Genomic DNA, 27,893 nt, shown 5'->3' on the forward strand with positions numbered 1-27,893 from the left:
GGGGGACGTGTGCAGCCCTCCCGCTTGGCCTTTGTTTTCTTCTCATTTCCTGCCCCTCATCCCCATTCAGGTCCCTCCTCTCCCACGACCTCCTGTTTCCAGGGCGGCACCACAGGAGATGCAGTCCTGGGCAAAAAGCATTCTGGCCCCAGCTAAGTCTCACCCCATGGGGCTTGCTGAGGAAATCTCCCTGGTACAGTGACGGGGAGGGGCAAAGCTTGTAGAGCTTTCAGGACCCCAGCCACCAGGGCAGTGTCCTGCTCCCCTGACTGCTACCTCCAACAAAGACTTGGCCGTTCCAGCGACCTTGTGCCCCCACTGCACCCATTGTGGAATGGGTGTACCAAACCCAAAGAATTCTGCCTATTTACTAGACATTCCAGAAGCTTCTGGCTGTTTCAGAAAAGAGAGCACTGATCCAATTCACATTCACTGTCAAGTGTGTGAGGCTTACTTAACATGTGCGACTTCTGTGGGATGTTTGAATTTATGGGAGAACTGTAAATTCTGAGGCAGGATTGCTTGATCTGCTTGAAAGGCCATGTAATGGTGGGATGTGGGTGTGGAGTGTCAGAGTTCTGTCTTATTTTCGGATGCAAGGGCTTTCTGTGGTCCTGTTTGAATCCAGGGAACAGCAAGTAACACTCAGACCAGAATTGCTCCTGTGCCCCCTCGGGGCTCCTGAGAGCTCAACTTCTTCAAGGACTTATCAAAACTAACTAGAAAATATCCACCCAGATTCCTATACCCCAAACTCCCAAACTGCCCAGCCAGAGTTAAACCAGTACCTGTTAGTATGTTAACTTAATAGAGAAATGTATACTGGCTCTTTATTCATTTTGCCATCTTTGGCTATATTTCTTGGCAATCTTCTTCCCTATCAACCAGGACAAAACATTTTAAGGACTAAATGACTAGACGCTCCGTTCTTCCCCTGTAAACCTTTGTGTCCATTTTCTATTGCCGCACAGCAAATTACCACAAACTTAGCAGCTTAAAACCCCTGTTGATTAGTTCCCGGTTCTGTAGGTCAGAAGTCCTGCAAGGCCTGGCTGGGTTTCAGGGGCTCACAGGGCCGGGATCGAGGTGTGGGCAGGGCTGCAGTCCTTTCCAGAGGCCCTGGGAGAACCACTCCTGCGCATACTCAGGTTGCTGGTAGAAGTCACTTCCTTGTGGTTGTATGGCTGAGGTCCTGTTTCCGCCTAGCTGTCAGCCAGGGGCTGCTCACTGCTCCTAGAGGCCACCTGCGTGGCCCCTCCATCTCCAAACCAGCAACGGTGTGTCAGGTCCTTCCCACGCTTCTGACCACTCTGGCTTCTCCTTCTGCTGTGAGGGCTCCTGTGAATAGATCAGGCCCAGTCTGATTGGCCTCCCCATCTGGAGGTCAGCTCTGCCACGGAGCACAGCACAGTCAGGGAACTGATAGCTCCTCTCCCTCATGGGCTCTGAGAATCGGGGGAGGGAGTCTTGGGGGCCCACGTCTACAGTTCTGCCTGGCCTGGCTCCTGTGCTCCAAGTCCTCCGTCATCAGCCCATAACCAAGCTCCAGATATGCCCACTTCGCTAACATCTCTCACTGATTAGGGAAGCAGTGGGTCCAAGTGAGGAGTCTGTACTGACCAGGCACCGTGTTGCCCTCCTGGGAGCCCAGAAGCCCCCCATGCATCCCTGCAAGCAGACCACTAAAGACACGCGTGAGACCAGCCAAATCATCCGGCTCCCACACCTGGGCCTCATTACTTGGTGGGACAAAAGGGCCCCCTTTGGGTCACTTGTTCCGTACTTCTCGCCTGGACCAGGTAAATTCCAGACCTAACTGTGAGATTTCAAAGTGTCTTGAAACTTCTGCTCGCTGCCCCTCCATGTCTCCGTGATTAAGCTGCAGGTGAGAAGGCCCCTTGTAGGTTGGGAGACGTGACTGCAGAGGTGGGCTCGCGAATCCCGCCTCAGGGACCCTGGCATCCTTCGGAAGCACAGGCGCAGAGGATAAATGATGCTCTGCGTGGTCCTGCCATCCCTTGGGGTCTCTGCTTCTTCCCAGGGCCCCGAACTGCTGAGATAGGAAGTGGGATCCCAAGTTCTTCTGCACCAGCCCTTCTCACCTGGGCATCCTTGGTGAAATGTGGGTTCTGATTTGGGAGATCTAGGTGGGGCCCGAGATCCTGCATTGTGAACAAGCCCCTAGAAGATGCCGATGCTGCTGGTCCGTGGGCCACACCTGGCAAGAGGCTGGAGGCCTAGATCCTCACAGCGATCCTCACAGATCTTCTGAGACTCAGGGGACCCTCATCAGAGCCAGGTTCACCTCTGAAATGGAGCCTGAGCTTGTCCAATTATGACCCTCTGTTCTCCACCAGCTGCTGAGAAACCCCATTCCTGGCCTCAGAAACTTCCATTTGAGGCTAGGGGGCTAAGTGTCGAGTCAGGCTCTCCCGAGGCAGACAGCCTCCTTGCAGGGGTGAGCAGGCTGGAGGGCACCACAGGCCAGCAGAGTGCACCCGAGGAGCCGTGAGGACTCAGTCCTGGAGCCCCATGTCGGGTTCCTCTCACCCTAAGTTCCTTTGGCCTGAAAAGGGTCCGTCCACACAATGAGGACATGGTCCCTCTCGTGGTAATCCCGCGAGGGCCCGGGCTCCCTGTTTCTGTCACCTGGCTGCAGGGTTTCTTCTCTCCAGGACTTGACTATAGTGGGTATAATTAACAAGTAAGAAAATAATTAACAAATAAGGAGTATGTGAGTATAGGCATATATATGACATTTGTGTGTGTGTATACATGGATATAAGCGTATGTGCATATATGTTGTGTGTGCCCATGTATGATGTAATGGATGCATACGACATGTTCGTATACATACTGTGTACACTTAGCATATTGTATTGTATGCTTATATAACATATGCACAGATAATAACATAGCTGTTTATATGTGCATATAATATATGTAGGTTAAATTCGTATAGTATATATGTGTATTATATACACTTATGTGTAGTATATGTGTTCATAGATGCGTACATATAAATTGTACAGATATTCTTATCTCTTGTGTGAAGAAAGTCTTACTATTGACTGACAGACGAGAAACATTTACTTGTGTATGTAGGTGAATACACGTCCATAGAAAAAAGACTGAGGAGAAATACACCAAAATATAAGTATGTTTATCCTAGGTAGAATTATGTTGGATTTTTTTCTATATTTTCCATTTTAAAACAACATACATTTTTATTGCCTATATAATTAGAACAAATTTATATGTTCAGCTCTAGGTCTAAAATACTGAGCAATGACTTTTTCTCTGTCCAATAGAATTAAGTTTCCTAAAAAGCTCAATAAGGAATATAACTTAGGAATGAGTCCTTTGCTTTTAGAGCCGGTCACACTTAAAGGGACACTCTCTGCTCAGGGTGCCCGGTCCACGTCCTTGCTTCATCTCCCAATTGCTGGCAGACTTTCGGGAAATCACATGACGGCTGGTGCATCAGGTCTGTGTGCAGGGAGTTTGGTTTCCTGATTCGCTGCCACATCCCCAGCACCTGGAGCAGTGCCTAGCACAGCGTGGCACAGCGGGCGTTCCGCGGATGTTCGTTAGATGAGTGAACAAACCTATCCCAGGAGGGCTCTATTTGGACCACATGGCAATGGAACAAAAGATGGGGAAGTGTCCAGAAATGCTGCTGACTCAACGAGGAGAGGAAACGTTTTGTACCCCTTTGTTCAGAAATGGAAGTTTAGACTAGCTAAAATGTGGACAGATGATCCTTATCTGACTGCTCCTGCTCCCCAAAATCATTGAAAAAGCACATTTCTGTATCACTTGGTTTGCTCAAGGAGTTATATTTGTTATATGACATTTAAAGGTATATTCCAGATGATATCCATTGAATTTCTACGTTGTTTGTTGTTCTTACAAAGGAGCTATAACTTAAAGAAAGCAGCTCTATCATTTTTAATGTCAGTGAGAACTGTTTTCCAAATATAATGTCCTCCCTGTGTCAAGTCAGAATTTTTTAAAGCAGCTGAGAGAAAAAAACCCAAAACTCTTTTGTGCTGACTTGTACGCCTTGCAGCTTTACCTAATCGATATCATTTTCTAAGCTCTTGCAGTAATAAGTTCTGACTTCATTTTTCTCCTCTTTTTTATTTTCCAAAGAATGACCAAGAGCCAAATTGAAGTCATTTCTCTTCCCAGCCATGTGTGCCTTTGTAACTTTGACTGGGTGTGTATTTTAAACCAGACTGAGTCTTTCCCTCTCTCTCCTGCGAGGGCATCAGGAAGACTAGAAGCCAGTGAGGGGTCCCGAGAGCCCACGATGGGTAAATGCTTGTCACCACATTGCAGGACTTAGGAACATGCAGAATTCAGGACGCATTTGGGATACAAAGATCTGGCCATATTCTAGATTATGCAGCATTTGAAAGCCCCTCACAAAACAACTCTCTGACAGTCTTCTTGCTTCGTAATCCAGCCAAACCAGTCTCAGTGTTCTCATCATTCACTTGACCACCTCCAGATCTTAAATCTAACAAGGTGCATAGCAGCTAATGGGAAAAGACTTCTCCTTTGTTCTCTTCACTTTATCCTGCACTTGTAAGTGGGATACCCCTAGATTCTCAAAAACAATTTTTTTTATCTGATTAGATTGTTCATAGTGCTGTTATTACTGTTAACATTATTAATATGTTTCAAGCATATGATAAATGCCCTGCACTGTTCATGGTATTCAAAACAGAGTGGTAAACCAGCTAGAGAAAACACTCATTCTTCTAGAGTTTGTATTCTAGTTTAGGGGCAACTGAAAATAAATGAGGAAACAAATAAACCCAATAATTTCAGACAGAAAACATTTGCTATGAAGCAAATAAAAGCAGGTGTTGGGAAAGCAAGGAGTGGCGTGAGGGGGGGTGGTTCTTATTTAGATTGGATGATCTGAGTGGTTAGGTGACATTTGAGCTGTGAGATGACCTGCATGACAGGGCAGACTCAGCTACGAGAAGATCCAGGCAGACGGAATCATAAGTGCAAAGGCCCTGAGGCAGAAGGAGGCTTGGAGAATCTGAGGAAGAAGGCCAAGACAGGGTGGCATATGAGTAGGGAGAGTGGTAGGTGGGGGCCAAATCAAGTAGAGCCTTGTCAGCTGTGGTGGCAAGATGTGGTTTAACTCTGAGGGCAGTGGAAGCTAGTGGAAAGTTCTAGAACAGTCTGCTTTTGAGGTTCTCCCTCTGGCTGTCAGTGGTGAGCAGATGGAGGTAGGGCAGGTATAGGAGCCAGAGGTCCCCTTAGGAAGCCAGGTCTTCAGCTAGGTCATGGATGGAGGACTGGGCTCAGGGGGATGCTGTGGGGATAGTGAGCTGCAGACAGATTGAGAATGCCCTGGGCAAGTTGCCAGCGGTGGGCATAGGGGATGAAAGAACGGGGAGTCAAGAATGACCTTGAGTATTTTGACTCCAGCAACTTGCAAGCTCCAGCCCCTATCCTAATACCATTCTCATTTAATTCTTCCAGCAACTCTGTGAGCTCAGTGCTGTTGTGTCCACATTTTACAGATGAGGAAACTGAGGCTTAGGGAATTTAAATAACTGAGCTACTCAACCCAGACCCAGCGCTATCTGATGAGAAAGCCCCTCTCCCCCTAAAGGCTGCCCTGCCTCGGCCATCTGAAGGACGCCCGGGGGCCAGAAGTGATGTCGTGTAACTTTACTCTGCAGTTTTAAGAAATTATTTGGTGACTGGCAAGAGATAAATGAAATAAGTGCTGGATACTGGTATAAAATTATGAAATAAATTTTGTTAAACATTTTATTAATCACTGTTCAAAATGTAATGTTAAAAATACCTCCTTAACTCTGGTGGGAATATAAAATGGTACAATCATTTTGGAAAACTGTTTGTCAGTTTCTTCTAAAGTTAAATAAACACCCACCCTATGACTCAGCAATTCTACTCCTGGGTCTTCACCCAAGAAAAATGAAAACATGCCCACAAAAAGACTTGTACAAAATGCTCATATCCACTTTAGTCGTAACACCCTAAAACTGGCAACAACTCAAATTCCCATCCATAGGAGAATAGATAAACAAATTGTGTATTCATAGGATTGAATAATACACAGCTATTAAAAAGAATGAGTTACCGATACATGAATGAACCTCAAAAAACATTATGTTGAATAAAAGAAGGTAGACACAAAAACATGCTATATGATTTCATTATTTGAAGTTGGAGAACAGCAAAAAGTAATCTATGGTGTAGGGAGTGAGGGGTTGACTGGAAAGAGGCACAAGGAACTTTCTGGAAGATGGAGATGTTCTGTATCTCCATTGAAGTGGGAAGTACATATGTGTATACATATTTCTTACCAGAGGTGAGTTAGCACTTAAGCAGGTTGGTAATAAAAGCCAAAGGAGAACTAATATGTTTGTCAGATCTGAGGCTACAAGGAACACATAGCGATATAGTCACCAAAATAAACATTAATGGGTGTTTCTTATGCATCGCATTCGGGCAGCACAGAGATGGTAGGATCAGGTCATCACTGACAGATCCATCATATTGTTCATGGCAGCAGATAGTTAGAGAGCCAGAAAGCAATGATTAACTTGCAAATCCATATCAGCTTGGGATCCAAACACTCAAGCAGTATTTTGACCACTTGAAGAGCCTTCAAAACATCTTTCAAGATTTCCGTGAGCTGCCAGACCATGCTTAGCAATTCCACTAGATGGCGCTGTGACCACTGACGCCTTGTAATCTGGAAGATTTCATTACCTAACTATCGGGAGGACAACAAAGGCAGACTGGTGGTCTTCCTAGCTCCCCTCCCTCACGCCCACCCCCAGCCTCACACACACCCCCTTTTGTGTCCTGAGACTCTTCCTCATCCTTTCCCACCTGGCCCCATTTGCCAAATCACCGCCCCCCACCCCCACCCCCACCCCCGCCCTGTATACTCAGCAGTGACTCATCCTGTCATTTCGGAGTCCACAGTAGCAGGTGGGCAGTGGTTTAGTACATCAGGTTTTGCTGGTGGTGGAAAGCTATTTGAGTCTTTTTGGAAAAGAGCAATATAATAAGGTTTATGTCACAGGCCATCAATTAGGATGTAAATGTCTGGGGAAAGCAATGTGGAGGGCTGGTGGAGCAGAGAAATGAGGCTAGCTGACTTTTTTTTTTTTGCCTTTTTTATTTTCCCAGCTGGAAAACTGGAAACAGTGAAATGGGCGTTCACCTGGCCACTGAGTTTTGTCCTATACTTCACTGTACCCAACTGCAACAAGCCCCGCTGGGAGAAATGGTTTATGGTGACATTTGCTTCCTCCACGCTATGGATTGCAGCCTTCTCCTACATCATGGTGTGGATGGTGAGTGTGTTGAGGACCCCATGGCATTGCTAAATCTCTTTAGAGAGAAAAATGCGCTCACCCAGAGGGGAATAGGCATTGGGGTTTCAGCCCAGTGTCTGTTATCCGTCAGCTATTGCAAAAAGCTGCATAACAAACCACCCCTAAACTCAGTGGTTTAGAATCACAAGCATGGATTCTCCTGCTCACATGTCTGCAGGTTGCCTGTGGTTTGATTAATCCTAGTGACTAACCCCACCTGCCTGGCTAAGCACTCTGCTTCAAGCTACAGCATGGTTACGTTTGATGCAGGCAGCAGGTGGGGTTCGTGTCTATGCCATGCATTTGCTCATTTTCCTTGGACCAGTGCCTACCTGGGGAATGCTCTTCTCACAGTGGATCACTGGAATATAAGAGAGCAAGGGGAAACACAAGAGGCCTCCTAGGGCCTTGGCTTGGAACTGACATACCATCATTTCCACCACATTCCATCAGCCAAGTGCACCCTTAATGGAGTAGGGGAAATATACTCCACCTAGTCGAGTGGAAGAACAGCAGAGTCACCAGCAAAGGCCTGAAGGAAAGGGGTGAGGAAGTGGGACGTGACAATCACATCTATCAGAGTCACTTCCCCATCTGAGTCTCAGTTTCATCAACCAGAAAATGGGGTCATTGGAGGTGACTGCTCAAGGGTCCCTTCTGAAGCTAAAATAATGATTCAGGGATTGGCATTGATTGTGGGGCTGTGGCTCAGAAGAGCCTCTGCCCCAAAGCTATTTTAGGAAACGCAGCCATCAGAATGCAGTGCCCATTTATGACCGTACTTTTTAACTGGGGAGCAAACCTAATTCATCAGAATTGGAGTTGGGCAGATATTAAAAGCCATGACAAAATTATGCACATTGAAATTAATCTTGCTTGAATGTTGGACAGAAATGGAATATAAATTCTGGAGAGTTAAACTGAAGAGCTGAAAAAAAGACCTGAAAAGATGATTTTGGAGGTAATAGCAAATTTGTAAACTTGACACAATTAACTCATTATTATCCGTTGCCTTCAACGTCACAGACAAACAGATATTTTTTTTTCAACCCAAATTTTACAGCCAGGGGTTTCTCCCTCGTCCTGTGTTCATTCACGTTTTTATTTGACATAGTCATTGGCTGCCGTCTCTGTTCCAGGTGTGGGGAGGAGTGTTGGTATCCGCGACCTCCAGGTGCTCAGTGGTTTTCTCCAAAGTCCACTCACAAACAAACTAACAGACTGATCTGAGGTTGACCCTCCTGTTTGCCTCCTGCTCTGGTGGAGGTTCTGAGAAGTCCTGAGAAATGTCTGGGTGTGAGGAAGAAAACAAGGAGAAGCAAGAGATCTGGTCCCAGCCACCTGGAGAATCGGTTCCCAAACCTCCCGACTCAACCACGAACATAACAGAGAGCAGGCAGCGGGGGCAGCGGCTCCTTTCCAGGCCAAGCCCCTCTGAGCCAAACCAGATTCCTACAGGGACCCAGCTGAGGATTAGAAAGGAAAAACAAGGTTTGGCCAGGATGCTGTAGCTCCATTTCACAAAAGGTTCCTCAGAACAACAAAAAGAAATGTGTGTCTCTGCATCTCACTTTCCTCCCTGGAGAGTGGATGGCAGAGAAACCGAGGCCACCCCAAGTTCAGGTCAGCACTGCCCAGAAATAAGGTACAGTCTCTGGTTTGAAAGGAGGCAAGCCAGGCATGTCAACAGATTTAACTAACATCCCCCAAACCTTTGGATGGGGAAGGAGCAACTGTGACCTTTGGAGTAAGTCACGATTTCATGTGTGGGTGTCTCTTTCGATCGATGGCCTGGGAGGCACCATGAGGAAAATTGCTGCTTACAACATGTGGTTTGCATTTCTTGTAATTTTATAGAAAGTGAGGGAGATCGAGTGGCATCCAGAATGACCTAACCATTCTAGCTCTTGCGAGTTAGCCTCTCCTTGGGCCAACGTACAGGGAATTGGTCTCTTCTTCCACTTACCTCTCTTTTGCCACTGGCTCCCTTATCTTGTCTCACCAACTGCTTTCCTCTTAGTTTTCCCATCTGGAAATCAGGGGCAAGAATGGGCTCATTTACAAAGTGGAAGTGACGTCTCAGGCATCCCCTGTGTCCACCCTCTGGCTCAACCCCTGCTATGAAAACAGGCGCTGCCTCTGCGAATGAGCCTGACTGCTGGTGGGAATGCCCCCTCTGCCACTTACTAGCCTAAGTGCCTGGGGCAATGCCTCAGTTTCCATATTGGGAGAATGGAGATAATAATAGCACCGACTCCATAGAGTTGTTGTGAGAATTAAATAAGCTAAAACCCACGCACATCACTTAGGACAATGCCTGAGTACTAAATAAACATGAGCAATTGTTGTGAGGAAGATGATGTCGAGGAAGACGCTAGCAAGCTTCAAGGAAGAAAGGAAAGGAAACGGCTGCTTATGGCTTTTCCTACAAGACTGGATAGTATAAATCCAGTCCCTTCCGCTTCTTGTAAATTTCCGTTATGCATCTCGGGACTTGGATGCTCAAAATCCCAGCACAGCATGGCAGCCATCTGTTCTGGGTTTCCCAGGACATCCTGAGTTCAAATATCCTGTCCCTTTTGCCTTTTCCTATTGCTTTTTCCAAGAAACTCTGTTTCCCCTCCCTCAAGCCGCCTGCCTTACCTGAAAGGAACAAGTGAAAAAGGCCAATCTTTGATTGGAAAACAGGCTCCATAACTGCACCCAGGTCCCCTGACCTGCAGGCCTGGGCTGCACAAAACGTTCTGCGCCATCTGAATTGATTCAGAGAGCAGACGTTGCCCCCTGCAGGGGCCGCCCAGATTGCAGCCTTGCGGGCTTCTTGGTCAGAGGATCCGTGGGCAGGTAGAGCTGGCGTCGGCCCTTAGCTCACCGTCTCGTCATGCTGCTTCCAGGTCACCATCATCGGGTACACGCTGGGGATTCCTGACGTCATCATGGGGATCACCTTCCTGGCAGCCGGAACCAGCGTACCCGACTGCATGGCCAGCCTCATCGTGGCCAGACAAGGTGGGGCCTCCAGTGGGCTGGGAATGGGGGGGAGGAAGGCCTCCCTACCTGGGAGTCCATGTGGCAATTACCGGGCACCAAATACCAGCTTGGAAGGAGCAATGAGTGACTCCAGTGCTATGTTGGTCAAAAGGCTTCCCGGCATCAGAACAGGGAAACAAGCCAGAAGGTCCACGCTTGAGAAGGGCAGAGATGTTTTCTAGATAGCACCATGGCCCCTTCTGGAGGTTGTATTGCCATCCTTCTATCATTAAAAATGGTAATAAATATAAGGATGCTCACCTTTACTGAGTGCCACACACGGAGCAAAGCAGGTTAGGCACGTTATCTTACATAATTTAAACAACTCTGTGAGGTAGGGACAACCATAACCCATTTTATGGATAAGAAAACTGGGGCTTAGAGAAGACGGACCTCGTGGCCCACAGTTTACCCAGCTGCAGTAGCTCAAAGTGGCGGCTGCCAGAGGTCAATCTTCAGTGTATGACCGACCCTTCCCTACTTCAAAATCAAGCTCACAGTTTGTTTCCAGGAGGACGCCCCCCAGATGGCCATACTCTCCCTTCCCCACAGCCACTCTAATTTATATGCCTGATTTGTGCTAGAGGGAATTGTTTTTAACACACAATTTAGCTACAACACTTAGCACAGTATCCTCTAGAAGTCCTCACAAAATTCTACTGGTTACATTATTTTTCTTAGGAGTGCTCAATTATTTGGAAGGAGAATTGAATACAGTGTAGAGCAGTTGGGAGATGATACCATAGGTTGGTGAGTTCATGAGCGCTTTATAGAACTGTCAAGTTTATTCCTTTCTATAAGAATGTTTCAGAATTTTTGCAACTATATTTGGTTTTCTGAATCACTTGCATTAAGCCAGTGATCATATTTGAAGTAAAGGTCAATAGTTCAATAGAATGTGCATTTTATTCTATTCTTTTCTACTGAAAATACAATGTATTGACTATGTGTTTTTACAACCAGTGTCATTCTACAGTGATGGCCTAGGAGAGAAGCAAATATGTGAGCTAGCAGACCTGCCAGCTGCGTCTCTGGCTGTCAGACCAAAGGCTTGGGGGAGTCCTTCGTGGGCCCTGCAGTCCCCTGAGATCACCTCCCTCACTCGAGTGACCTCTTTCCTTGCAGGCATGGGGGACATGGCAGTGTCCAACTCCATCGGGAGCAACGTGTTTGACATCCTCATCGGCCTTGGTCTCCCCTGGGCCCTGCAGACCCTGGCTGTGGATTATGGATCCTACGTAAGTGGGTCTCTTTAAACCCAGGGCTACACGGACTCTGTTTTTAGTGGCCTTGGCCACTTGTCTCACGGCAAGGAGGTGTGGAAATACTGATACTGAGGGGGAAACAAATTCTCCTCGTCAAAGTCTTTCCAAAGTCAGGCTTGTGAGGACATTCAGGACTCCAGAGCAGGGTTGGCAAACTTTTTCTGTAACTGAGGGGGAAACAAATTCTCCTCATCAAAGTCCTTCCAGAGTCAGGCTTGTGAGGACATTCAGGACTCCAGAGCAGGGTTGGCAAACTTTTTCTGTAAAGGGCCAGATGGGCTATGTGGGCCAGACAGTCTCTGTCACAACTACTCAACTCTGTGGTTGTGGGCTGAAAACAGCCAGAGACGATACGTAAGTGAGCATGGCTGTTTCCGTGCGACTTTATTTATAGAAACTGAAATTTGAATTTCATATAATTTTCACATGTCATGATATATTATGATTCCTTTGATTCTTTTCAACCATTTAAAGATATAAAAACCATTCTTAGCTCATGGGCTGTGCAAAAATAGGTCATGGGCCAGATTTGGTCCATGGGCCATAATTTGCCAACCCCTGCTGTAGTATATTTGTTCTGCATGTGAAACATTTTTATTCATGAAGGAAGGGACACAAAAATACAAGATGCCCTCTCTGCCTGGGCACTGGTGACAGTCAGACCCTGCTGTAATAATGGCCTCCGTGCTATTTCACAAGGTTATGCTGATTGTGACTTTAGGCGAATTTGCAGGTAGGTGACACAGGTGGGTCCAGGTAGGCTGCAATGCTCTTTCCTAACTCGCCAAAATGTTCCTCCCCTGCTAATGGAAACTTCTGCCATTCTGGACAGACACTGTCCAAAGACTGAGGAAGAAACTACAATTAGAGATTTCTTCCTGTGTCTGGAAGAAAACAGTATTGTGCCTCTGAAGTTTTTGCTGGATGCTTCTCTAAATGTATTACTGAGCGTGATTTTAGTCTATCTGTATAGTATATTGTAAGTAATTGTATATTCTGCAGAAAATATTGTAGCTCATTTTATGAAAAGATAGTTGTCTTCGGAGTTGCTTGATTAATGGCTGTTTCAACTAGGGAAAGTGTATCCAGCTGGTTGCAATGAAATTGAAATCCATACAGAAAGGCCACATGGTTTTGGTTCATGTGAAGTTACCTGTTGGCTGAGAGATTTCATCAGAGGATAAAGATAAGCACAAGGAGATGGAAGGAAGCATAATGTGTTCTAAGGAGTGGAGATCTCATCTCTGTTGTCTATGAAATTGGGCAATGACATGGTAAAAATGAGCCACATTACTTCCATTGGGGGGGGGGGTCTGAGAAAGCTGCTTGCAGGAGGTGACTATGAGTTGAAATCTGAATAACTAGAAAGAACCAGCCATGGGGAAATTGGGGTAGGGCGGAGCAAAAGCATTCCAGGCAAAAGGAACAGCCAGTGAAAAGGCCCTGAGGCAAAAATATACTTGTTGGTGAGACAGAACAAAGTCCACTCTGCAGCAGAGTGAGCACGAGGGCGCATGGTTGAGATGCAGTTGGGGTGGGGGGGGTAGGCAGGCCAGATCATGTGGGTGCTTATTTGACAATTAATAAAATATGATGGCATTCAAAACTTATATGGATTTAGAAAATGATGTTTTTAATAACTTTTGTGAGAAATGCAGCAGCATGAGTTTTAATGCTGGGCCCTAAGCCCAGAAATAAGGACCACTTAGCCTTGGCTAATTGTAAAGTAAACAGATACTCACCAGAGAGGCAGGTCCTTCAATGGTCCCCCAACAATGCACCCTAAACGTCATACCTCCCTGACTACCCGCTGTCTCAGACGTTGCACAGAGCCAGGCTGGCGCTCCTCAGACGCACTGCCCCTAAGGGTGCCCTGCTGCTGTCTCTCCTGCAGACTCCTCTGCCTCAAGTGCATACATTCTCCATCCCTCTTCCCATTTGAAATGTCCCTTCTCCCAGGTCTGTCTCAATTGTCACTTCATTCAAGATTCCTTTCTGGACCTCACCACCACCACCACCACCAAATAGGGTCTCTCTTCACAGCTCTTGTTTCTGTCTCACTCACAGCCCTTGTCCTGAATCTGTGAACTTACTCCATCTTATTACATGTTCAGTGATGCACGTAAGAGAGACACTGAAGAAATGTCATCCAAGTTGGCCACTGAAAGGGCATTATCCATTGGGTGGTCACAGGATTCCAGATAATCTTCCTAAATTCTGTAGGCCAAAGAGTGAGATCGGTGTCCGTCAGGATCTCGTGAATGGACTCACATCAACCAAATTCACAAGTTTGATATTTATGCCAGAATAGCAACAGACAGTAGTAAGATATGCACGTGCCAGGCAGAAAGCATACTTATTCTGGACAATTCGTGCTATTTTCCTGGAGAAAGATCTTTTGTAGGAGGTATTTTAGGAGCTCCGTGACCACCTCAAGTTCATTGACTCACCAGGATTACTCACAGGACTCAAGAGCAGGTTATATTCATGGCTAAGATTTATTAACAAAGGGTATGGAGTAAAAGCAGCAGGAAAATGAAATGCATCAGGAGAAGTCCAGAGAGGTCAGATGCAGGCTTCCAAGTCCTGTCCCACCCGGTCACACAGGTCATGCTTTCTCTCTAGCAGCACACTATAGGGACATGTGCAAGATGTCTCTGTCCAGGGAAGTCCACTGGGGTCTGAGGCTCTTACAGAGGGCTGGTCAGGTAGACACATTCCTGATACGTGAACAGCGATGATAACAAAACTCAGAATCCTAGCACAGACACCAGATATACATAATAAATCTTGCTAAACAATCCTGACCAGCTGGTCCAGCATGCCCCATTGCTTCCAGAGTACAACACAACATCATTGCTCAGTAGCATAAAGAACATTCTAAGGGCCACATTCTCGAGGATTGGCCAAGGGTCAATCTTGGGTCCCCTGGAGGCACGCCAGGATAAAGTAACCAGGCCTGCTGCATTAACACCTGCACAGAAGGTCAAAATAATAGAACTTTATTTGTCAGAATAAGAATCTCTACTACTATATCACGAACACCACCAAAAATCTCACTGAGGTAGCCTAACCAAGGTTTATTTCTTGCTCAAAATTGACTGCAGATGTTTCCATTCTGGCAGCTCCCATGGGCTCTTCAAGCAGAAACTCAGGGATTGGGGCTTATTCCATTGTGTGACTCTACCATCTTGGAGTCCTTCTCTAATAGCGACTCAGAAAGCAAGGGCATGGAAGATGATGCAGATCATTTTTTGATGAGGCCTAGAGGTGGTGTTTGGCCCGTCTGCTCCCACCCATTTTCCGGATAAGTCACACGTTCCGCACCTAGCTGCAAGAGGGATCCAGGACATTAGTTTAGCTGTGTGTCCAGAAAAGAGAGAAGATGCAGATGTGAAACAACACCAGCAGTCTCTACACTCTGGGGTGTCTGGTTGAGAGTGGAATCCAAACAAGAGGGTTTGCTGGATAATCTTTTACTGTGGCTGTGGGGCTGCTATTGTCTGAGACATCCACCCATATTGTAGGGTTTATGTCTCTACACATGGACCAGAGCACTCGGGTTGAGGGGGCTCCATGCCCCCAACTCTACAGGGACATGTTGACCAATCCTGCCTCTTTTTTGTTTTTTTTTGCTGAGGAAGATTCACCCTGAGCTAAAATCTGCTGCCAATCTTTCTCTTTTTGTATGTGAGCCACCGCCACAACGTGGCCACTGCCAGACAAGTGGTATAGGTCCGCGCCCAGGAGCCAAACCTAGGCCGCCGAAGCAGAGCACGCCAAACTTAACCACTGGGCTCCCAGAGCTGGCCCAGTCCTGCCTCTTTGAGCTCCTTTCTCTGGGTCACATGTGGACAGTCCCCCTTCCGGTAACACATCTTTCCTGTACTCAAGCTGAGAGCAGTATTATTGATTGTGTTTCATCTCTCTCATTGAAGTCTTGCTGCTTCCTTAAAATACAAGTCACTTTGATTCTGTTCTGCCATTCCTCAAACAGTCAACTAATCTAACCTTTACTTTTTTATTCCTTTATTCTGATTAAAAAATAGCTAATGGTCTTCATCAAAAATTAGAGAAACTCTAATTGGAGAAAACTCTGGAGCAGTGGCTGCTCAGTAGAACTTTCTGTAATGATGGAAACGCTCTATAGCTGTACTGTCAAGTACAGTAGCCACTAGCTACATGAGACTTTTAAATGCTTGAAATGTGGCTGGTACAAGTGAAGACCTGAATTTTTAATTTTAATTTTATTTTAATTAATTTAAATTTAAGTAGCCACATGTGGCTTGTCCCATAAGATGCTGCAGCTTTAGAGGATGAAATAAAAATCATACATAGTCCAATCCATAGATATCAGTTGTTAAATTGATATTAATTGTAAAATTTCGGCATATTTTTCTCTTTCTGGGTTGGCTTACATAGCTGAGACCACACTGTACAATTTTGTACATTGCTTTTTATACTTCTTATATCAAACACATTTTCCTTTAAATCTCATTAGAAACATCTTTAAAGCAACCTAATATTCTAGTTATGCCAAAATTTACTTAATCATGCTGCTGCTGTTGGACACTTATGTTGTTTCAAGATTTTCACTGTTATAAATGATGCCACAGACATCTTTATACATCAATCTTATAGATTTTAGAGATCTGTAAAAATGGTACCTAAAACTATATTTACAGTTGAGGTTATTTCTTTTGATCACTTCCCAGAATTGGAACTGTTATATAGAATATGAACACTTTGAAGCTCTTTACACCTGCCTAGTTATTTTTCAAAATGACAATATTCCTTACAGTTTAATTTGCCCTAATTTCATTCCTGAGATTTAGGCCGCAGCTTTATGGCACCCTCGTGTTCTTTTTTTTTATTTAACACAGGCTTTACTCTCATATTTTGACCACAGGAAGCTCTGTGAGGGTGAGCTTTCTCATGGCACACAGTACGGGGCGTGTACCTACTTGAGACACGAAAGAAGCATTGAATAGATGGAGCCCATGATTAGATCTTCCACGGCATTAGCTTTCATCAACAGTTGCCTTTCATGAGTTAGAGGGAAGTTTCAGGTCCAAACTGAGACATGAGGACATAGGTAGGCTAATACTTTGGTGCCCCCTCAAACCGATATTTTTAAAAAAAATTTGGTTTAACATTTATTTTTCAGGGGAGACAGAATGCTGCATGAGCAAAGGGTGGAGAAAGGAGATTACTTGTTGTATCATTGCCTCCCCTTGTTATCACCCAATTCAGCTCAGGCCTCAAACCTCCATATTCTGCTTGAGCAAAGGCCCTGCAGTGAGCACGACCTGACTTCCTAAGGAAGCACGACTAGTGACCCTCAGTTGCTACTTGGTCATACTCGGTCTTAGTGTCTTATCCCTCCCTCCAAAGGCTCTAGCACTTCTAAATGCAATGTTCTGTCTCTCATTTCATTCCCTGGTCCATCTTTATATCCAGACTGCCTGGCTTCTGTGCCCGGTAACCCAGCTCAAGCATGGATCTGTTGAGTTCATCAACAGTTCACCTGGTTTATTCCTCTGTTTGTCTTACTTTCCCACTTACCTCTTATCAAAGTTATGAAGAAGTAAAATTCAGACCTATGTGAACTCCAATTGCTTTCTGTCTCCTCTGGTGAAGACTAGAGTATGATGGCTAAAAAGCAGGCAGTAAAAAGAGGAAAAGAAACTGTGCTCTAAATAACCTGGAAAATCAATCCATGAATAATAGATTTTTACCACATTGACTCTCTCCAGGGAGAGATGGACAGGCAGGAGCAGGGGATGCAAATTCTTCCAGTATCTCTAAGATTTATCACGTTTATTTTTTCTTTCCTGGGATTACAGGTTACAATCGTGGAAGGTGAAATAAAAACTTTCAAAAACAAAACTCAGAGCTCATCTTGGAAGTAAAACAGTTCCTCTTACCAGCTTTGAAATCTTCCTGACTGAAAATGGATATCAGGCCTGAGATTCCAACTCAACTAGGCACGTGGTCTGCCATAAACAAACCCCTAATGATCTGCCCTCCTTCCTCTCCTTCTCACATTCTCCCGACACTCTTTAGAGAACAGAAAATTAAACATAATTCTCATATCAGTAACATTCACAGCCATGAAAACATAGCCTTTTCAGGTCCCAAATTCTAGTGACCGGGTGACATCACGAATACAGAAACTCAGGCGCTATGAGCTATTTGGCCCAAATTCATGTTTTCCACCTATAGACGACATAATTGGGTCACTCTGGTCACTTTGCTGGAATTGTACAAGGAGCACATCTAATCCTGTGGGTGAGGATCGCCTTTATCCTTGAAGTGGAGGGTAAAATGCAGGAGAAGAAACAGGCCACTTCTATGATCAACAGCCATGGCACACAGGAGAGTGTTCTTGGGGGAGACTTTTGGTTGAGAAGGCTTGAGAAAGATGTGTCATGTTGCATTTTCATCCAAATGCTACTATTTCTGCAACTAGTGCCAGATCTTCATTTTATTCCAGGAATGCAAACATCCAGTGTAGGCCTTTCTCCTGAAAGCATAAATTCAGTAATATAATCTATAAACAGTTCATGAACCCCAGGGAAATCAAGATTTCTTTTTGTATGTGGTGTGAGGTAGGGGTCCAACTTCATTCTTTTGCATGTGAACAGTCGTAGGGGTGAGCAATCTCTCATCCATGAATAGCTCCTGAGAGCTTTGCCAAATTTCAGCCCAGTTAAATAATTTATATTCATGCTGGTGATTCTGAGTCATCAAGAAAAAGTTAAGAATGAAATTTTTTAATCAAAAACAGTTAAGGTACTGACACAGAGAGAGGTGGACTTTAATTTTCTGGGAAACTTTACTTGTACGGACTATCTCTTTGCCTAGTAATGGTAGACCAAAGTAGTGGCCCAGTATTTGGCCCAACCAAGCTGTGTCTTTTGATTTTCCTGGAAGCCAGGGGTCCCAGAAAATGGCCCTCTGGAACCAAACCACCTCACAGAGGGTAAAGGGGCCCCTACCAGGGGCTCCTGTTGTCTCTATTCCAGCTCATCCTTCAGCTGTCAGCTTGGATGTCAGCTTGGGGTGATCTCCCAAGCTTGGGTCAGTTGTTGCTCCTGTGTTTTTCAGCAGCTCCCATCAAAGCTTACCTTTGCCCCTTTGTCTGAGTCTCCCCTGGAGAGGTGATCTCCCTGAGGGCAGGAACTGTGCCAATCTTAAGCATTTATTGTTTCCTCTGTGCCTAGGACAGCGCCTGGTACTTAGAATGTGCTCAACAAACATTTGTTGGATGGATGGATGGATGGATCCTAACTTTCCCGTTAGCGTCACCTTACCTGGGGAGGAAGACATATGAACAGAGCAGAATGAAGGAATAAGCTGACCTGAGAAAAGAGCAGAGGACAAACAAAACTAATAAGTATAGCTTAACATTCATTGAGGACCTACTATGTGCCAGGCACTCTAGGGACACCATGCACACATGGTCTCATCTAATCCTGACAGCAGCTAAATAAAGCAAGGATTATTTCTTCAACCAATGCTTATTGTGCACCTACTGTGTGCCAGGAACTTGGTGAGGTGCTGGGAAAACAAAATGAACCAGGTAGACTAGGCCATTCCTGGTAGAGAGTGCATCAGGTGGGGGGACAGACAATCCATGAGTGACAAGCACATGAATGTGCTAACTTAGAGAACAAAAGCCTTCTAAAGACAATGAGACCATGACATGATAGAGAATGGGGGGCATGTGTCACTCTGGATTAGATGGACAAGGAGGTAGGTTCTATGCTAAGTGTGAATGACAAGACAGAGTTGGGTGTGTGGAGGGCAGGGGGAGCATTCTAGAAAGAGGGAACTGCAAGTGCAGAGACACTGAGGTGGGCTGTGTCTGAGAACAGAAGGAAAGCCAGGGCAGAGGGAGTGAGGTGGGCAGGGGTCACAAGTACACAACTGTTCTAAGTCCCCTTATGCAGATCAGGAAGCCAAGGCCCAGAGAGGTTAAATTGCACAGCCAGAAAGAGGCAGAGAGATGACAGTGAGGTTTTTTTCCTCTCCCCTAAACATCAGAGATCAAAGTGGGAGGGAGGGTCCTATTGCCAAAAGGCTGTCATGCATGCTTGGGGGCACAGGAGCATGAGGGTCCTCAGTGGGGTGGAATTTTAGACCAGATCCATCCCTGAGTTTGAATCTTTGCTGGAAGAGAAGACAGGGTCTGCTTATTAAGGCCAAGGTGAGCTCTTCAGCTTTATGTAAAAAGAGAAGGACCTGGAAGAGAAGAGAACTCCTGACCCCCAGATTCTCAAAGTCCCACAGACGTTGTGGCAGCTAAAATCCTTGCTGCCCTCGGGAAGTTATATGTCTACAGTGAGTTTCTGACTGAGGGTTGGACAAACCATTCTGGATCCTTCCATGAGGATTACCCATTTATTCAGTCCCCGGGTCCTTCCCTGGCTTTCATTGGGCCCTCCAGTAGCCAGCCCTCCACACCCAGCCACATTTCAGGGGCATCACTGTGTAACCTTATGCCAAGATGGAGAAGTCACTTGGAAAAATAGTTCCAGGTTCATGGAAAAGCAAACTTAGGGGCTTATTTGCCACAAGCATTTTTATCTTCCCTCTTCTCCACCTCCAGCTTTTCCCCAGAGAGAAGCTTCATTTCCGGAAGAACACTGAGGGGCCTCCTTCCATTTAGCATAGCGGTAACCCCATGACATCTATCTGCACTCTGACATCAGAACTGAGAAGCTGTGTGGGTTTAATGGCCTCTCCTGCCCTCGCAAGGGACCTGCTGACAATTCTGAAGCAATTTTTCCATCTTGACTAGGTGGGATTCCCAAGTCATAATTATTGGATAATTACCATCAAGACAGCTGTTTTGTGCATGGTATTAGGTTCAGGCATTTGACAGCGAGGAATGAATGCAGTTTTACAGATTTTGACATTTCCTAGCACTTGTGGCTTGCTCAGAAGCCAGCTAGCCACCTAAGTCCCAAAATAAAAAATATTTCTAAAAGTCAAAGTTTGGAAAATTAGGACTTCCTGTCCCATTTTCGCGATGAACTTCTGTTCCACATGCTCTAACAGAGCTAAGACAGTCACCAGGCAGGCTCCAGGAAGCCAGGACAAAACTCTGATTCCTGAGCTAGGGCTTAGAGGTGCAAAATAAATCTGAGAAGTAACAGGGGGAGAAAGAGAGTCTGTATTTTTCTTTTTCTGAGCAAGAGCCCACCTGACTCCAGAATCTGCAGAGGTAAAAATAAAAAGTGATCAGAAACCTTCTTACCCCACACCTTCAGTTCATTCTCTCTCTGATCAAACATTCATTGAACCCTTACTGTGTGCTAAACTGATAACCGTCATTGGGGATGCCTCAGAGAGCAAGACAGACATCATCCTGTGCCCCTGGAAGGAGACAATTGCAGAAGCAATTCCAAAACAAAGTGTGATGCTTGCTCTCCTGCGGGCTGGTTGTGCAGGAGTTGTGCAGTGTGTGGCAGGGGTAGGAGACATGGAATGCTTGTGAGGAAGTGATACTTCTTCTGAGAATCTGAGATTACTGGGAGCCAAGCAGGAAATACATTTCAAACCTGTGTTAAGTCCACTAATATCCCATTAGCCAAAGCATATCACATAGCCAAACCCAAATCCAGAGGCAGAGAAATACCTCTGCCCACCATGAATCTATGGAAAGGAGGTGGGCATATAACCCTAGTACGGGGTGGGAAATTGAGACCAGCGATTCACTCTGCCTCAGTAATAGCAGTAAAGCTGGAGAACATGGAAGGCAAAGCAAGAGACTGCAGGAAAAGAACCAGCAGGCCCCGGTGATTGATTTAACAGCAGCCCCTAAACATCTGTTAATGGGGAGGTGAGCTGGGACAAGACAAGCACCTGGTCATCCAAGATTTTGTTGGCCATTGTGAAAAGTTTGGATTGTGTTCTAACTGCCATTGAGGATTTTAGCTAAACAATGGCATGATTCATTTTACATTTTAAGATATTTGATACTGTTTGGAAATGCCTAGAAGAAGGCAAGGAAGAGAGGAGACAAGTCAGGGAGCTGGTGACAAGAGATGATGGCAATGTGTGGCAATGTGGTAGGAGTGTAGTGGGGGAGAAAAAGAGATTATTAAGGAAGAATTGATAAGATTTTCTGATGGATGCTTGGAGGAGATACCAGAAAGAGAAAAATCAAAGGTAACTTCCAGTTCTTTGCTTGAGCATGTTGACCTTAAACAAATAGATAGCTAGTTATTTCTCCAGCAAAAATGGGTTTATTCAGGATCAGCAAGGAATTGCAATTCAGGGTCTGCAACCATGGCAGGCCATGTGCAAGTCGTCTGCCCCCCACCACCACCACCCCCCAGCCCCCCCCACACACACACAACAAGAGGAGGAGAAACTCTTATAGAGGGGAAGAAGCAGATGGGAGCACTATTGTAAACAAAGAGTCTGTTGGAGGAACTGCGAGTTCAATGTGTAGTGGCTTTTCAGTGGCTGAGTTGTGACAGCCTCTCATTGGCTGAGCTTCTTGCTGGTCAAGAAGAGATGTCTTTCTTCTTCCTGTTGGACTCTGCTATTGACAGAGGATGTGAGAGCTCCCCTTTTGGCCTCCTGACTCCAATTTGATGAGGTTTCTGTTTATTAATTTCCACAAGCAACTAAGTGTATTGTGGTGCCATTCATGGAGATGGGGATGACCACATGGGGGTGGGGAACATATTTAGTAGGAAACATCAAGGGTTCCAATTAGGACAGATTAAGTTTGATATGTCTGGGGGTCATCCAGGTGGAGAGGTCAAGTAGGCAATGGAATGAATAAATGTGTCTGAAGTTCAGAGGCAAAGTCTAGTTGCAGGTATAAACTTGGCAGTCAGTAGCATTAATATGGGTTTTAAAGCAGAAAGCTCATAAAGGAAGTAAATGTAGATCGAGAAAAAAGCCCAGAATCATATCCTGATGTCAAGTAGGGAAAAAAACCATCCAGTGAAGGAGATTGAGGCATGGTCAACCAGAGACGAGCAGAATCAGAAGAACATGGGACCAGAAAAATGTTTCAGGAAGGATGGAGTGGCCAAGTATAGCAGGGCTTTTTCCAAGGTCCTTCTTCTAAGTTCAGCTGTGTCAGCCAACCATCACCTCCTCTAAGAAGCCTACCCCCAGCCAAATTTACTACTTCTAGAATCACAGGGGACTGTCATCTCCGATGTGTGTGTCTCCCCAACTCTCCAACTGAGGGCAGGAACTGGATTTTACTCAACTAATGCTCTCCGGCACCCAGCAGAGGGCCTGTGTAGAATGAATCAATGAACCACTCAGTTCTTGATCCTTTCCACGTCTTTCCTTCTCACCTTTTTTAGCAAGCATTCCCAAATCAGGTTCCCAATACCTGCACACTGTTCCAACTGCCAGGATCAGTTTTCCCTTTTTCTGGAAACCCCTGCCCAAACCCAAAGGGACAGTGGGGCACTGGAGCACAGCTCTTCCTAACCCCACCTTCAGTGAGGCCACGTTGGTAGCTTGCAGTTGACCATGGTGGGAGTATTGACAACACAGAAATCACCAGAATACCAGAATGCCACTGCCAGGGCCAGTCTACACACTATTCCCACAGGACCTGGCTAGGTAACTTGGAAATAGTTTGGTGACATCTTAATGAATGATACTTTTCGAAGTTGTCCTAACAGAGCTCCTGGGAGCTACAGTGACAGCACCCAATCCCTTTAAGGTGAATCTTGACCGTTAGATTTCAGGCACTGTGTGAGACACCCACCTGGTGTCACAGAATTGCTTGGATGTGGCAGGGAGACCCACACACGCAAATTGGAATTGGTGACCAGAGTCTTACCTTGGCTAAGTCTTAACTTCCCTAAGCCCCAGTTGTCTCATCTTTACATGGGGAAAACAAACCCCACCCCACTTAGCTCGCTGAGCTACCACTAGAATTCAGTGCAACCCTGTGTTTGTGAGAGCAGTCTGGAAGCGAAAGGACTTCGGCACCAGCTCCCGTTAAAGTGCTTCTTTTCTGTAGTCTTGTTCACTTTCTTACCTCATTTAATTGTTTGAGGAAAGAGATTCCCACCCAGTGATATTCTACAACATAAAGTCAAGGCTAGACACATCCATTTGGAACCCACACCCAAACAAGTGTTCAGATTACCCAAATCAGAAAATGCAAAGCGACACACAACATGTGTTCCAAGTTATAAATAAATTAGCAAAAATCCACGGGCTTCTTGTTTTTCTTAAAAGAATTCACTAGTTGAGTGGAGCTGACCTCAAACCATAGAGAGATTTTAAAATGAAATATGAGGGGGTCAGAATCTTTGAGGCTGGTGTTTTTGGATCCCCAAACAAACTTTGTAGGACTCAGGGAATTGTTTTGTGAAATGCATGCCTACGTGAAAGTGGGTATGAAAGGATCTGTGTGTGCGCGTCTATACTAAAAAATGTATATTCATTGTGGGCTAAATTCCTGTTGACTTTGGAACCAGCCAGCCTTCCGTTTCCTCTGCAACAACTGCCAAGAGAGAATTGGAGAATGGAAATGCATATTTTTGAAGGCAAGGAATAAAAACAATGTTAAATGTCAGAGCTGAACAATCCAAGTTGTGCCCTGCATGCTCTCAGACAGGCATTGCCACAGAGATGTTCTGCATTTGCAGTTAGTGGGCTGTGCATCTGTGAGGCAGGGAGCAGGGAAACAATTGTTTGGATCAACACTGTGCACTGTGCACGATTGAAGCTCAAAGGCTTTTCAAAGGTAGTCCAGAGATGAGAAGGGTCTGTGCTATTTTCTGGCTTGGCACGCTCCAAGAAACTAGTTTTGGATTTTCTACCTTCAGGGAAACTTTTTGGGATGATGGAAATGTTTTATATTCCCGTTGAGATGTGGGTTATATGGGCACATGCATTTATCAAAACCTATCCAATAGTACACTTGAGATCTGTGCATTTTACTGTATGCAAATTATGCTTCAATTTTTTAAAAAATTTTTGGTGCTCTCTTACTTTGTTGCTTAAAAAGATCAGCTTAGGGGCCAGCCCAGTGGCTTAGTGGTTGAGTTCGCGCACTCTGCTTTGGTGGCCCGGGGTTTGCAGGTTCGGATCCCGGGTGCGGACCTATGCACCGCTTATCAAGCCATTGTGGCAGATGTCCCACATATAAAGTAGAGGAAAGTGGGCACAGATGTTAGCTCAGGGCCAATCTTCCTCAGTAAAAACAGGAGGATTGGCAATAGATGTCAGCTCAGGGCTAATCTTCCTCACCAAAAAAACATCAGCTTAGAGGGCCAACCCAGTGGTGTAGTGGTTAAGTTCATGAGCTCCACTTCGGTGGCCCAGGATTCCCAGGTTTGGATCCTGGGCACAGACCTACAAACCACTAATCAAGCCACGCTGAGGTGGCATCCCACGTACAAAAACATAGAGGAAGATGGACACGGATGTTAGCTCAGGGCCAATCTTCCTCAACAAAAAGAGGAAGACTGGTAACAGATGTTAGCTCAGGACCAATCTTCCTCACACACACACACAAAAAAGATCAGCTTGGAGCCAGCCCTGATGGCCTAGTGGTTAAAGTTCAGCGCGCTCCACCTCGGCGGCCTGGGTTCAGTTCCCAGGCATGGAACTACACCACTCGTCTGTCAGTAGTCATGCTATGGCAGCAGCTCGCATACAAGAATTAGAAGGACTTGCAATTAGAATATACAACTATCTACTGGGGCTTTGGGAAGGAAAAGAAACAAAAAAAAAGAGGAAGATTGGCAACAGATGTTAGCTCAGGGTGAATATTTCCCAGCAAAATCATAATAATAATAATAATTAAAAAAAAAATAGATCAGCTTAAAGCCAAACCTCACTGTGGTCAGTCTCCCCACCCAGCTCTCACTGCCTCCAAGACACACACACACACAGACACGCACGCACGCACATACTTGCACGTGCATGCCCAGCATCCCAGCACATGCTCATTAAAATGTACAGTTTGTGGAGCCAGGGGGAAGTTAGCTGGGGAGGTCAGAACAGAACCCAGGCAAAGTCAGGAAGAGATCAGCCTCAGATGGATGATAGGGCCAGCAAGGGCCCAGTGAACTTGGAAGAGGTGTAAGGACTTAGGGAAGGATGGACAGAGTAGAGATCCGAAGGAGGTGAGTGTCCCATCTGCCTAGACTGAAGGGGAGACAGAGGTGTGCTAAGGCTGGAAAGGTGAATCCTCCAGTTTGGAGAGGGTGCCCAGCTACAGAGAGGGGAATGATAGGATGTGAGAGAGTGCATTTGAGGGCCTCAGTGGAGTCCCTGGCTACCTTCAGGAGGGACCATTGTAGGTCTCTCTTCATTTTGTTCATGAATTGTAAAATCAATACATACCTATAGCCACAAATTGAAAGCAGCCAGATGTCCGTCAACAGATCAATAATTAAACAAACCGTGGTATGTTTATGTTTTATAAAAAGAAATGAGCTCTTGACGCAATGAAAAACACAAAGGAATCATAAAAAATTATGCCGAGTCAAAGAATCCTGGCTTTTATGCACACTGTAGGATTCCGTTTATATGAAGTTTCTACGACAGGCTAAACCAACCTGTGGAGGAGAAGCTTAGAGCAGTGACTGCCTTGGGTGAGACTGACAGGGACCCTGGGCACATGAGAACTTTCTGGGGGATGGATGTGCTCTGTGTCATGACTACAGTTTGGGTTACAGTACCAGTGTATGCATTTCTCAAGACACATTGAATGGTGCAATTATGATTTTTGCATTTCACCATAAGGAAATCACATCTAAAAATAAAAAACCTGTGAACTACACTGAACCCTGTTTAATGAGAGGCCAGCTGAAGTGTTGGGGTGAGGTGTACTAGTATCCGCCGCTTATGTTGAAGATCATTAAAAAATAAGAGGGTATAATTCCTTCAACTTTTCAGAATGCTTGAAAACTTTCATAATAAAATGTTGGGTGAGAAAAAAAGGTATACACACATAAAAAAGTGGGGAAGGGAGACAGGGAACGTTGGGCAGGGATTGCATTGCTTCTGGAACATCATCCAGGAGTGGCACCCAGGGTCTCTCGGCTTCCATCCTCTCTCTGACCAGTGCAACCTGCCCCACAGAAACACTATTTCTGTAGTTTTTGTAAACCACATGCAAAAGGCTACCTCAAGGGCATTCGTTATCCATTCATCGATTACTTATGTATTAAGCATGGGGTCTGTGCTCAGCCCTGTGCCAGGCGGAGGATAAAGTCAGATGTGGCCCCCGGCCTCGTGATGTTTGTCATCTACTGAGGCATTGACAGAGAGCTGCCGGGTGATGAGTTTATAAAAGCAGCATCCAAGTACCAGGGAGGTGGGCCGAGACAGCTCAGGAGTGGGAGGAGAAAAATGGCCCAGACTTATTGAGAACCTACTATACACTGGATCCTGCTGAAGCTTAACGTGGATGAATTCAGTGAATTCTCACAACCACCCCGTATGGTGGGAACTGTGTTATCCCCATTTTACACATCAGAAAATTGAGGTTTGGGGAAATTGCTTGTCCATGATTATACAGCAAGCAAGTGACCAAGCAGGGATTCAGAACCCAGGAAGCTGGGTGTGGAGCCCGTGCCCTAAACCAGGGTTCAGCAAACTTTTTCCAGAAAGAGCCAGAGAGGAAATATTTTGTGTTGTGGGCCATACAGTCTCAGTCAAACTACTTGACTCTGCCATTGTAGCATTGAAGCAGCTGTAGACAATCTGTAAATGAATGTGCTGAGTTCCAATAAAAATTCATTTACAAAAACAGGCGATGGGCCATATTTGGCCCATGGGCCATAGTGTGCCAGCTCCTGCCCCATACGACCCATAATCTCCAGTGGCTGGGGAGGCATTCAGGTTGGACCAGAGGCAACCAAAGGAACCCTAATTCCTGACTGTCATGTCTGTGTGGAAGTGTGGGGTCAGACAGCAAGGAATCAGTACAGGCTTCAAGAGCCCAGGTCTCTAATTCACAATGAAAAAAACAAAAATACTCCCTGGGTGCATGTGGTAATCCATTACCAAAGGAAGCTGCAGAGAAAAAGGTGAAAAAGTGGAAAATACTCAAAAAAAACATGAAAGTTAGTTGTCTTCAGTCTTCAGAGCCAGATTTAGAATTTCAGCAGCATCATTCTTTGAGAGTTTATGTGAATGTAAGAAGAGTAAGTTTCCAAGGCTTTAGTTTAACGTGAGTCATTTTGAAAGGCTTGGCCAA

At 45.5% G+C, this 27,893-nt stretch overlaps 1 protein-coding gene across 1 annotated transcript in view; it reads left to right on the forward strand.

Annotated features, from left to right (window-relative positions):
* SLC24A3 (solute carrier family 24 member 3) overlaps positions 1 to 27,893 on the forward strand; it is a 476,071-nt gene that overhangs the window by 440,473 nt on the left and 7,705 nt on the right. Inside the window, exons 13-15 of the mRNA XM_058563309.1 lie at positions 7,198 to 7,364; positions 10,280 to 10,394; positions 11,541 to 11,653. Coding sequence (XP_058419292.1) covers positions 7,198 to 7,364; positions 10,280 to 10,394; positions 11,541 to 11,653 — 395 coding nt within the window. The remainder of the gene's footprint in view (positions 1 to 7,197; positions 7,365 to 10,279; positions 10,395 to 11,540; positions 11,654 to 27,893) is intronic.

This window comes from Diceros bicornis, chromosome 19 (genome assembly GCF_020826845.1).
Source record: "Diceros bicornis minor isolate mBicDic1 chromosome 19, mDicBic1.mat.cur, whole genome shotgun sequence".
NCBI classification, from domain to species: domain Eukaryota; kingdom Metazoa; phylum Chordata; class Mammalia; order Perissodactyla; family Rhinocerotidae; genus Diceros; species Diceros bicornis.